General features: G+C 35.8%; 1 protein-coding gene and 2 long non-coding RNA genes across 3 annotated transcripts; all 3 read left to right on the top strand.

Annotated features, from left to right (window-relative positions):
• Positions 1-536: 536 nt before the first annotated feature.
• Positions 537-9,209, top strand: LOC114540423. Its single transcript, XR_003689051.1, has 3 exons — positions 537-577; positions 1,970-2,051; positions 9,175-9,209. It is a non-coding gene; the product is annotated as an uncharacterized LOC114540423 (long non-coding RNA).
• Positions 3,403-5,460, top strand: LOC114540422. Its single transcript, XM_028560607.1, has 3 exons — positions 3,403-3,709; positions 5,049-5,086; positions 5,200-5,460. The coding sequence occupies exons 1-3, from the start codon at positions 3,412-3,414 to the stop codon at positions 5,257-5,259; spliced, it is 396 nt and encodes a 131-aa protein (XP_028416408.1). The 5' UTR covers positions 3,403-3,411; the 3' UTR covers positions 5,260-5,460.
• Positions 9,210-9,293: 84 nt separating the features above from the next.
• LOC114540426 lies at positions 9,294-13,495 on the top strand. The gene is made up of 8 exons (XR_003689056.1): positions 9,294-9,330; positions 9,557-9,620; positions 10,024-10,080; positions 12,132-12,185; positions 12,300-12,382; positions 12,691-12,754; positions 13,184-13,275; positions 13,355-13,495. It is a non-coding gene; the product is annotated as an uncharacterized LOC114540426 (long non-coding RNA).
• Positions 13,496-13,502: the final 7 nt, after the last annotated feature.

Raw genomic sequence — 13,502 nt, forward strand, 5'->3', positions numbered from 1 at the left:
TTTTTAAAGAAAATATCTAAAGCTGATAACGTGATGTTATCATTGAATCACCACCTTTTCATGTATGGAAATGAATATTGTGTTTCCATATTGCTTAATTCACGATCAATATGGCGGTTGGTCGGTAGCTCTATATATTTCTTTATGATATTTATTTTATCTAACGAGTTTCGTACATCTCGACCAATTAATATGGCATTTAAGAATACTAATTGCATGGATTTGGACGGATTAGCTGCGGATGGCATAACCTTGAGTATTTGTAGAGATATTGCTTTTCGATGTCGGGTCAACATACAACGAGTTGGTTTTGAATCTAAATACAAAGTCTCATTTGCGATTGCTAAAGAACCGAAACATGGATTTGTTAGTCTAGTCCTATGTGCGAAGCCTTTTAAGCAGGATCTAACAATGTGTGTGGATGTTTCGTCTAATCCTGGTCCTCAATCTTTTGATAATAATCAGTCGGATAAGATGTCTCAACATCGAAAGCAGTCACGTTTGATGAACACGTTTCGACCCGCTAATAATCCTGAGGAGCTTAGTTCGATGCTTGGGCAGTTGAATCTACAGAAAGGTTGGTTGTTCCATATGACCTATAGGAATATATTCTATAATACCTACTTGGCAAACACCTCCGCGACACTATACAATCACTATCATCATGCAAATCATCAGCCTGTTAACATATATGGCAGAAATGATATTAATTAAGAGAAACAATCTCATCAATATTCCTTTATCAAGCATTGCCAACACTCCTGATACAGCTGTTACTCAGCTTTGTGCTTTTGGTCTTCTCAACTGCCGGCCTATTCGAAACAAAGCCAATTTAGTCAAAGACTATGTGGTTGAGAATGAATTTGATATATTTGCGATTACAAAAACCTGGCTTCACCCTGACAAATTTGATCTTATATCTATTGGGAATTTCACCCCGAAGGGCTACTCTTTAAACATATCTCGAGACAACAAGGTAGATGGGGAGGCATTGGTATACTATACAATAACACTTTAAAATTCAAGCTCTGGACTCGGCGAACATGTTCACACACATTAAATCTTTCGAACTGATGGATATGCAAATCAATGTGTTATCTCAAATACTAAATATAATCGTATTATATCGACCTCCATGTAGACGATAAGTCGGAATTAACAACAACAAAAATTCTCAATCTTGTTGATTCTTTTAATCTGGAACAACATGTAGAACAACCAACACACATTGCTGGTCACACTTTAGACCTTATCTTGTCTTGCCAAGAGGAAAATATTGTTCAATCTATTGACGTTCATGATCCATCTATATCTGACCATTACACGGTTAAATGTGAACTCAATTTTAAAAAAACATTGTTTCAGAGAAGGGTCGTGGAGTCACGTAAAATTAAAGCAATCAATATGGACTCATTCTTTAATGACATTAGGCTATCTCCGATTATCACTGGGAACACGGCTAATATTAGTGCGAAGGTCAACCAATACAACTCGGAGCTGTCCAGAATTCTGGATCATCATGCACCACTTATCGCCAGAGAGATAATTAGTCGTCCAGCTGCACCTTGGTACACTGAAAAAATTAAAAACGAAAAACGTATCAGAAGGAAACTCCAGCGGGTATGGCGTAAGTCAAGACAATCCTGTGATCGTCTAAAATACAGTCAGCCATGTCGCCGTGTCAGTGAGCTATTATCGGAAAGTCGTACTCGTTACTATTCTGAAATTGTTAGAGATAATGGGGGTGACCAAAGGCAATTATTTAAAACCGTTGGAAAGTTTCTACATCATACCCCTGATTCTCAATATCCTGTGTGCCAATCTGATCAGAATCTAGCTAACAATTTTATGACTTTCTTTGAGGAAAAAATTTTGTAATAATATAATATTTTGGTATTTTGATTTTTGTTTAAGTTCGTGATGTATTTCTATGTAGCCTCAGTCTTATCCTAATGGGAATTTTTTTTAGATGTGAAGAGAAGACGGCCATCCGAATTAAAGTACTAAATGTGCTTTGTAACATATTAGGAACGTTATTTCCACTATATGAGGTATAAAATGTTGGTACTTTGAATAAATTTTAGTCCATTTTTCTAGACATTAGTACGGTGGCCCAGAGGTGCAAAACACAAACGCAAATTCAAAACACAAACGCAAATTCAAAAACACAAACGAAATTCAAAAACATAAACGCAAATCATGAAAGCACGAACGCAAATTCAAAACAGAAACGCAAATTCAAAACACGAACGCAAATTCAAAACACGAACGCAAATTCAAAACACTAACGCAAAACTAACAACTTGAATGCGGAGAAAAAGGAAGTACAGACTGGTACAGACATACCCTGTCAGTAAAAGGAGGGCTATTTTCGCTGAGTGGAAGCATTAGCGCCATGACAAACACGTGGTTCTTCCAATCTGGCTTGTATCAAATTTGCAAATAAGGTAAGCTTTGATTTTAAAAAACCATTAAAAGTTATTTTTATGGGCATTTTCTTCCTTTTTTATACTTTTCGGAAATATATTTGCGCAGCGTACCGTAGTGTTCAGAACTTAGAATTGGCACAAATCACAACATCCATTTTTATGCAAATGTATATGTATATTAGTTGTATAATAAATTCACATTGGATGATAGGTGGTACACATTCCCCATCATGTACTGTACTAGAATTAGGTTTTGCGCATATAAGCAAGTTTTTTTTGTTTTAATTTGGGAATGATCTCTTTTAAATATAAAATTTTTTATCTGCTTTGTGTACTTCCCAATTGATTTGACCAAAACTGTATTAATATTACATTGTATTAATATGATGAGGCGTCAATAAAGTTATAAAAATTTAATTTATTAACTGCATATATATATAGATGTTTTGTCCATCGTGCGGAAACCTATGTGTTAACAGCAATGCAAATTTTTGCAATTCCTGTGGCTCAGCATTAAAAGACGGAAATCTTACAAAGCCCAAGAAAATGTCAAATAATGCAAGTGGTGGCTTAAAAACTTTAAATTTTGAAGAATTTCTGAAGAGAGGATCAAGCAGAGAAACTAAAGACCAAGAACAAAGTCAACAAACCTTTAACGAAATGAAAAAAAGAAAATCAGATGAAAAAACGAAATCATTAAAAAAAAAAAAAAGAGGAAGAAATTGTAAAGGTTTGTTTATCATTTCACACTTATACTAGAGATTGACACATGACGGGTTCCCCCTTATCATCATATATTTTCTAAAGTTATAAGACATTGATAAATTTGGCAGTACAACTTAGCAGTAATAGAAAACTTAATATTATTTTGGTAGATAGCATTTGGTTTAGCATTTATACAGTTGTCATATCAGTTTACATGATGCAATCTATGATTATTATGAAATTGTAATTATATATAGATAAATATTGGGTTGGTAGAATGTGGAGTAGCAAGGCAGCTAAAAGTCAAAAGAGGTTCTCTTCTACCTCTCGATGTGAAAAAAAAAATGATTCCAGTTGTAAAGTGAAGAGTTTAGGGATGGACAAGCAGTTGGCTCATAATAAACACCTGAGGGATTCTGGTGACTTTGATTGTGTTCTGATGTACCCAGACTTTGGTCTGGTTAACACTATTCCAGGAACTTCACAGCCATTTACAGTTGAGAGATATAAGGAAGCAATTGGAAGGCCTTATAATCGAGTCAACTTGTACTTGTGCAAGGTCTCTGACTTTGAAAGTAAGGATTATTTACCTATAACAAACTGATTTGCATGTAATTAAAGCATATACAGTACAGGGGCCGGTTGTACGAAAGGTGGATAACTTATCCAACGGATAAGTCCTATCCAACGGATAAATATGCTATCCAGTGGATAGTTATCCATTGGATAAAATCGTGTTGCACGAAGCGTGGATAGTGGAGTGGATAGCTATCCAATGGATAAGTTAAAAATTACCCGAAGAAAACAGGATTATCCTGAAATTTCGTACCACACGTCTGTTGCTAAGCATTTATAACATTGAATCATTCTGAATTGTCGATTAGTTACTGATTAAGTGATTTGCACTTCACATACTAGCGATTTTATTCAACACATTGCAATTTTATTCCTTGACCTTGCGAGGCTTTGCCCTTCGGTTCCATAATAAGTTTAGGAACACTATTTTAAAGTTTTGATTGGCTAATCATAGCGAAGAACAAAATTCGTAGCCTTGTTGTCTTTACTTGTCTATTACGTGATTGAAATTGCTTAGATATTAGCAAGTTTCCATGGAATAGGTTTAATTTTCTTTGCATATTCGCTTTTATAAACTGGTTAGAAGTATATAATAAATTTACCGCCTGTTATCATTGTGAGGATGTCCAGAAAAACGCCGCTCGGAACGGAATGTGTAAACAAAATGAAATGCTGCTGCGACAAATATAACAATGGCTGGATTTCACTTCGAAAACAGTTTTAATAGTGAGTACAATCATGTACATTAGTTTGTTGAAACACAGTAATAGGAAACTTGCTTTTTTGTCCTTTTTCATCGTAAATGTTTACAGTTTTATCTTGTATCTTCGAGTTTATCCACTGGATAGTGGATTTAAACTACCTCCGGACCTTGGATAACTTTATCCAACGGATAGGGGTTTTTATCCGCTGGATAAATTTATCCAAGCTTCGTGCAACCAAATTTCACGCTGGATAAAAGTTATCCGTTGGATAGCGACTTATCCGTTGGATAGCGACTTATCCACCTTTCGTACAACCGGCCCCTGTTCTCCAATCATGTATGTTAACATCAGTTTTAAATTTTTTCAACTTTTAATTCTTGTCACCCTCAATTATGATCTTTTATGACAAAATCCATATAGAAATGATGAAATCAGGTCAAGTTATATTTTTGGCCCTGAAAATCAGTCCCATGTTGTTGGATATAAAAAGTACCCCAAAAACTAGGACTTCATGATGTTGTGTGACATAGGACTTAGGATGGCCCCACACTACCTTGCATTGGGGCATTTAAGAAACACCTAATGACAATAATGACATAAATGTTGCTATAATGCTATATTTTTATGTTTGTAGTTGCCAATGATATTGAGATACTGAAGATGAATCTCTGTGTAATTATTAATTTAGTGTGGTAAAAACAGTACTGTTATTAACTGACAACCAATAAAAAAGAACCAACTGATTAAAAATTTTTATTTCAAATTTCTTACTCCTGTATATTTAGGACCACACAGCCCCCCAACAATTAACTCTCAGGACTGGAATAGCAACCAAACTATGTTAACTCCTAACAAGCAGGCAATTTTTTGCTATGATTACCAAACAAGTATCTCTGAAACCCAAGCGAGTATCTTCGCCACCAAAGCAAGTATCTCTGATGCCCAAGAAAGTACCTCTGGCACCCAATCAAGTGACTGTGGAACCCAAGCGAGCATCTCCACCACCAAAGCAAGTACCTCTGATGACCAAGAAAGTACCTCTGGCAACCAAGCAACTACCTTTATCCACCAGGCAACTGAAACAAATATCACTGAAAATTTTTTATTTCCAGAAGATATATTTGAAGGTTAGAAATATCATGCATGGAAGGCCCTCTAATTCCTATCGAGTATTGTATTGCATATCACATATAGAATAGTCATTTTTAATTTTTCTAGATATATTAGTTGAAACAGAAAACGTCAACAACACTGAGGTCATATCCCTGACATCGTTGGAAGAAATGGAAAATGAGGTCTTGGTTATCCATAGAACTCAAGTAAACAATAATTTCCTTCACTATTTTGCTAATAGTAACATTTTAAACAAGTTCATAAGTGTACAAATAATCGATCCCAGAGGTATTGTAGAGAAAGGTGTAGGTAGCGGGGCTGTACGAGATGCGATTTCTATATTTTGGAAAGATATCTACAATAGCTATATGCTCGGTGAAGCTGAAAGGGTACCAATAATTCGTCATGATGTGTCTAAGTGCATGTGGCAGGCTCTCGCCAGAGTCCTACTCAAAGGTTATGTGCAAGAACACTATTTGCCTATTCAAATATCCCCAGTCTTTTTAAGCTGCTGTCTTTTCGGGGAGGAATCTGTCACTTCTGAGATGTACTTTAACTCTTTTATGAAGTATATCTCTAGAACCGAAGCCATCTTAGTAGAAAAAGTTCTTTCTTCCTCTGTAAGTGTTGATACTAAAGAGGTTTTAGATCTTTTAACGACTTTTGAGTGCAAGAAGATTGCTATGCCTGAAAACTTCAAGGATCTGATTATTGAAATTGCACATAAAGAATTGGTGCAGAAACCAAGATATGCTATGACTGTTGGTCAGTAATCTTAGTACCTTTGAAATCTTTTATCACTTCTAACGACGCCTTGTTTCAGATATACACCTCTTTTTTTTCCTAACGACGCCTTGTTTCAGATATACACCTCTTTTTTTCCTACTGCGAGAAAAGTATGTAAGCTCATTAAAGCTGAACCAAAATCCGCTGCTGAGAATGAATCATTAAGTCATTTAAAGCGTTGGATCAAAGGTCTTAATACGAATGATCTTAAACACTTCTTGAGAATATCCACCGGATCCGATATTATTTTAGTTGAGGAGATTTCTATGGCATTTACCTCTTTGGTTGGTAAAGGTCGTTCGCCAGTGTTTCATACTTGTGGAGCAGTGAAAGAGCTCCCATCAACTTACAACGATTTCGGCGATTTTAGAGAGGAATGGTGCAGTCTTATGTCTCACTCAGAAATTGATATGGCATTAGTCCAACTGACGTGAATGGGTGATTAAGGTGTTTGTCATGCTACGTTTTGTATAAGGCAGAAGTTGTTTAATATTACATGTTTCTTTTATGTTTTTTGAACTAATTACTTGAGTTTCTGTATCTTTAGAAGTCTCATAAGAATTATTTGTTCATATTGCTTATAACATGCATATTAGTTACTAAAACTTTTAGTACACACTATATATGTAAAGTTTATATATATTGTTGTAAAGTTCATATTATCAGTTTTAACAAAGAACACTTAAACAGGTGGCAATTGAAGCAACGTTAAATTTAATTTGAAACCTCGTAAACTTTTGGCGGTTAAATTCGTGGCTTCTATACATTCGGCTGATAAATTTTGGCTTATGACATGGAATTGCAAGCAATTTCCTCCAATTGTAAAAAAGTGTTTCCTATATAATTCTATGGCTTATATTAGGCAACTTAAGGAACGATAACGTTGACGTCCTGGACGTTAACTGTACTTTCGTACTCCCATTTACCAGTAAGGATAAAGGTCAGCTTAAGAGCTGCTTTCCAGTTACGCGTTTTTATATGCCTATGTTTTATATGCCTAAGTTTTTGAAGTGGTTTTTCTTTCGTGTTCTCGTTGCTTAAGGTCCCTACTTGTTTTATACTACGTTGGAATATGAATTCACTTAGTTTGTTAGATTTTTTCGTTGTTTTTTCTTGGTTCACACTTGGGCTGCTGCAATCAGCAGTTCATAATTATTGAGAGAATTGTTCCATGTTGTTGGCTCCTGCAGTTGTAATATTGAAAAATAATTAAAATATTACTTTGTGTATTTCGTCATCTTCCACGGCAACGCTGCCTTCGATCGCTTGGATATCATGTTGCAGGCACTCCACCTTATGATCAACCGCGCCAACTGACTCGGGCAAGAGAAAAAGTTGATCAGAAATGCCATGAGTAGTGTGGTATCTGGATTTTCTCACATAATGGGCATTCCAGGACTCCTTAATAGCCTTTAAAGAATCCCTCATCACTTTAATGAAACAAAACCAAAGACATTCCAGCTGAAGTATATTGCTTGTGTCAACAATACCTCTGTCTACCAAATCTTTAAAAAAATTAATCCACCACGATGCCCACGACCGACGTAGCATGGCCCACCACGCCTCTATACGCTGGTTGCTGTGTGACGATCCATAGCGATGTGCTTTTATCCTATTATAGTGATCTCTGTGGTTTCGACGTAAGTAGCACTGAGCAGTGGCCATTATACCATTTTCAGTCCTTTTGTCCGTTCGTAGAATTGTTGGGCAACCGTTTTGGGATTTAACACAATCAAGAAATAATCCTCCAATGACCCGAGGGTCGTTATTTGTTCGAACGATCTCTAACCACATAATTCGCCTGCTAAACCCATCAATGCAGCCGTGAATGGGAAACCCAAACTGTTTGAGTTTATCGTACCCATCGGCATGCCAGGTAAAGTTTGGACCAGGATTTAAATACTCCCTCCGCTGCAGCTTATGAGCTTTTCTTACTGCACAACCTTCAGGATCAAGCACCTTTAAGATACTTTGAGCTGTTGAACGGCGCACACGCATGCCATATTTTGATTGCAGTTTCCTCCACATTGATCTGTATCCTAAGAGGTTGCCATTTTCATGTAGTTCTCTTTGAACGCATTCCCTAACTTGTTCTTCATTCGCGTTGTATCTTCTTCTTCCCAAACCATACTCCTGTAATCTGGTGATGAGCGCTCTTTTACATATTTTGATATCATGATATTTTTCTAAACATTCCAGTATCGTTTTGTACTTAAAATTTCTTCCGTAGTAAAAACGGATCGCTTCCTCCATATCAATAATTTTATATTTTACTAAGCCAAAAGACAAAAATGCATTTATAAATGTATTATACTTTGCAACAATCATATTAATAGACTTATCCTTGTTGACTTTAAATTTGTGGTGCGCTAGCTCGTTTTGGATTTGGATAAATAATTAAATATTTGCGTGTCTTTTGAATTTGCGTTTGTGTTTTGAATTTGCGTTTGTGTTTTGAATTTGCGTTCGTGTTTTGAATTTGCGTTCGTGTTTTGAATTTGCGTTTCTGTTTTGAATTTGCGTTCGTGCTTTCATGATTTGCGTTTATGTTTTTGAATTTGCGTTTATGTTTTTGAATTTGCGTTTGTGTTTTGAATTTGCGTTTGTGTTTTGAATTTGCGTTCGTGTTTTGAATTTGCGTTCGTGTTTTGAATTTGCGTTTCTGTTTTGAATTTGCGTTCGTGCTTTCATGATTTGCGTTTATGTTTTTGAATTTGCGTTTATGTTTTTGAATTTGCGTTTGTGTTTTTGAATTTGCGTTTGTGTTTTGAATTTGCGTTTGTGTTTTGCACCTCTGGGCCACCGTACATTAGCGATATTATGAATCTTTTTCTAGTTTTGTAACTCCTTGTTTTTTACAGGCAGAAATACTTGAGAATTCAGTGTTGCCACATTTAGACCACATTGCGAAAGATCGGGATATTTTTGTGCAGATCCGAGCTGTCCAGCTTCTGGTCGACGTTATTGCATCCTCTGATTCACCGAAAGTTTGCGATGTTTTGCATATAATCGAGAAGGTACTCATACAATCCTTTTCAGACGGTTTCATTTCTCCACTCCAATTTGCCTCTTCATTCGTGATGAGCTGATACTGTACTTCAATAGAAAACTCTCTCTTATCAGTGAAAGCTTCCTGACCTGAACCCAACTATATATCCGCAAATTGGATCGTTTTACACGGGAGTCGTGAATGCAAACGCATCAGTGAAGTAAAAGGATATATATTTCATTTATCAATTCCAGATTGCCACTGTCCAGTAGATCCTCTCAAGCGATACGTCAAGCCGTCGTGTAAAGAACATGTAAGGTAATTATATAGAGACTGCAAGGTATTTGTAGGAACATCTAGAGACATATAATTACATCTAATCACTGTAAATTGTCTTTGTTGCTGCAGCCTCAGGATGAAACAGCGTAGAAAGACATCAAAGAGGCTGCATTAGGATTAGTACGGGGAACTATTTTTGCTTCAAGCTTAATAGGGATTTTTGTCAGGACTTATCGTTCCAGTTGTATAAAATGAAACTATTCACGATGAATTCCAAATCGTAATTCATCATGGTATCAATGCCCCCCCCCTCTCTCTTTCAAAAATTAGACCCATATTCCATTTCTAATTTAATAAGTGGGTTCTTTATAAAGTGATAAGCTAGCTAAAGCTAATGTTTCCAAACTATTTCCACATCAACATATGCCATATTTTTGTGCAGAAGATTAGTGGTTATAAATTACATTGGAGTGAACGAAAGGTTCCAGTGACGTTAGAGGTACTATTATTGTTTTCAAGTTTCTTGATAACTTACCTGTGTGTTCATATATATATATATATTATATATATATATATATTATATATATATATATATATATATATATATATATATATATATATATACTGTCGTTGTCAAAAAGGTTGTCCTGAGCAAGTATATGTATATATCGATCACGTAACATTATTATGCATCAACACGCGTGGGATTGTACAAGCGTGTTAATTGCGAGTTCGTGTATAGCAAGGTGAACGATTAGAAAATGCCAAGACCATATTCGGATGAATTAAGGTGGAGAATGGTTGATCAACGACTGTTCTACGAAAGAATCATCGACGAAATTGCAGCACAGCTATTTGTTTGTTCAAAAACCGTCTATCGTACTCTCAGCACCTTTTGGAACACGGGTGATGTGAAGCCTTGCCTTATGGGTCGCCCAACAGCGAGCGTATCTTTATTCCCACACGAAGAATATATTATCTAGAATCTGTTTACTGCGAATATATATAGAATCTGTTTACAGCGAACGCCGCAAATACAGTTGAATGAGATTGCAAGCTATATAATTAATGCTACTGGCTCTGCATTTAGCCCGGAGACACTGTGCCGAGCTCTCTATAGGCTTGGAATAACACGCAAAAAGGTACGAACATTATGACATTATGTAAGTTGGAATATATAATTAATACCGCACGCTGGAAATCATATAACTATATTAATAAGACGCAAGCCATTCCACCTTTTTCCAATTTATTACAAGATTCTAGTTGTTCTTTATCAACTCTTCAAGCCAGATTTTCTTTTTCAGATTCAGGGAATTGCCCTTCAGCGAAGAAACGATATTAGGCAACAATTCATGGCCGAAATCCGCCTTTTTGACCCAAACCTGCTCGTTTTCCTCGATGAAACAGGCATTGTATGTACTAAATAATACCTTACTGTTACTGGATTACACAAACTAGTAGATCTTTTATTTATTTGGTTCTACGTTTTAAGGATAAACGAATTGCTCGGCAATATGGATATAGTGCTCGTGGGATACCGCCTGTTGTGAGCGACTATAGCTATGCACGGTGGACACCGCGCTATTCCATTATTTCGGCAATATCGTGTGATGGACTTCTTGCGAACTGTTTGTTACAGAATCCCGAAGAAAGATTTGAAACACGCTCCTTTATCCATTTTCTTGATGAACAGCTTTTGCCAGCTATGAATCGATTTGATGGGGAAAACCCGCGATCCGTTCTCGTTATGGGTGAGATTTGAATATAATTAATGCAAATTCGCTGTTCTAACATATGTCTCAAGGGATGACTGAATTTGTGATCATGTTTTGATCTATTAATATCTGTTTAAACAAAACTTGTTGATGCACAAAGATGCAACTGCTAAAACTAGTAATATGCATATTTTTCAACAGATAACCACCCAACACATCATGTACAAGAAGTTCTATAGAACGAGTGTACGACAGTCCTGATTTGAATCCTATTGAAGAGGTTTACATATAGCTTGCTATCTCATTCAACTGTATTTGCGGCGTAAGCAGTCCATGATAATATATTCTTCGCGTGGGAATAAAGATGCGCTCGCTGTTGGGCGACCCATATGGCAAGGCTTCACATCACCCGTGTTCCAAAAGGTGCTGAGAGTACGATAGACGGTTTTTGAACAAACAAATAGCTGTGCTGCAATTTCGTCGATGATTCTTTCGTAGAACAGTCGTTGATAAACCATTGTCCACCTTAATTTATCCGAATATGGTCTTGGCATTTTCTAATCGTTCACCTTGCTATACTCGAACTCGCAATTAACACGCTTGTACAATCCCACGCGTGTTGATGCATAATAATGTCACGTGATCGATATATACATATACTTGCTCAGGACAACCTTTTTGACAACGACAGTATATATATATATATATATATATATATATATATATATTATATATATATATAATATATATTATATACTTGATATTGCAAGACATTTGAATATTTGTGATTTGAATAATTCAACTCAGGCTTTCATTCCATTTCTATACTTAGGTCTCAGATTATCCTAGGGGATTTGTTGTTGTCTGTGGTGGTTTTAGCACAATGGTATGTACCAGATGTTGCTAGTACCAACCTTATAATAACAAAAGGATAAGATACCGGTTATTTCTGTAAATTGAAGTTTTACATTTTGTGCACAATTTTGCTTTTGTTTTCCAGCATCTTTTCACATCAGAGAGGAGAGAGGAATTGCTGAAAAAGTTGATGGAATCTTCTTTAAATAATGTTGGTGTTACGATAAAGTATGTCAACATTTTAAGTAAACAAATTTTAAGTAAATGACAAAATGACTTATATTCAGGTTACTTTATTTGTTTACGTTTTAACCGTTTTTGACAAAATTCTTTCCAGGTCTGTAATTTACTTTGAGCTGTATTTGTTATTTCTTTTGCCTCGGTTTTAGGCAAAAGAAAAGTTCCATCAAAGTGGAGTCGTTTTTTAAAACAAATTTGGAAAATACAGTTGAATGATATATTATTAAGACAGTATTTCGTTTGTCCTGTGTAAAGAATGTGAGATATGACAGTAAATGACAAATTTTTCGTTTCAGTGATGACGACCATATCACATCAATGTCAGAATTCAGCGTCTATAAAGAAACTCCTCGGAGTAAAGTGAGTTATGTTGTTAAAAAATTCTTCTAAGAGTCTATCCTTTTTCTCATTTTAAAATCGTTTTGACACTCTCAAATTTAGGATCCTGTTCAAAGAACGCTGTGTTTCTTAAAAACGTACAATATCGTCACCCTTCATCCCCTTTGCTCATTAAGTCATGCGACATTCCATGTCAGTTCCAGTAATTGTTCATATCTGACCTTGAAAGAAAACACTCCAAACACTCCAAACACTCCATGTCTTCTGATCTGGATTCAAGTTTACTGCTTTTATCGTCTTTCTTATTTCACGTTTCCATTTTGAACATGTTCAATTGCAAAAAAGTATCCAGCCGAGTTAAAATAGTTTTATTTTTGCAGTTACTTTCCAGAATATACCTGTATATAGCGTATAGTATATCATAGTTTTCAAAACTTCTTTTTCTGTCAGATATTTTCAATAATTCGCTATCGAAACCATCCTCAGCTGTTCGGGCTGGAATACACAAGCGGTCGGCTGAGAAATTACTCGTCTCCTGACAGGTAGTGTAAGAAAGCAAATTTTGTATGAAGCAATAAAAAATATTTCTTGTTTTGAATGTTTGTATTTCACTCAATCTAGGGAAACATTATTGGCTGGTTTGCTAGACGGTGTTAGAGCCAGTTGAAACAGAGATGTTTGCGTAAAAACGACCCCAACGAAGAGAAGTACTGTACGCTTATTCATAGATGATTGAGCGAAAATTATGGTCAAAATTTTCCTGATGAAA

The sequence above is a fragment of the Dendronephthya gigantea genome, unplaced genomic scaffold (genome assembly GCF_004324835.1).
Source record: "Dendronephthya gigantea isolate DGI-Jeju-01 unplaced genomic scaffold, DenGig_1.0 000234F, whole genome shotgun sequence".
NCBI lineage: Eukaryota > Metazoa > Cnidaria > Anthozoa > Malacalcyonacea > Nephtheidae > Dendronephthya > Dendronephthya gigantea.

Excerpts from the sequence above, each read along its gene's own strand:
- LOC114540422 (XM_028560607.1), top strand. The coding sequence starts at position 3,412 with ATGTGGAGTAGCAAGGCAGCTAAAAGTCAAAAGAGGTTCTCTTCTACC. Across the intron at positions 3,710-5,048 it reads CAAGGTCTCTGACTTTGAAA|TTGCCAATGATATTGAGATA; the intron begins GTAAGGATTATT and ends TTATGTTTGTAG. Across the intron at positions 5,087-5,199 it reads TACTGAAGATGAATCTCTGT|GACCACACAGCCCCCCAACA; the intron begins GTAATTATTAAT and ends CTGTATATTTAG.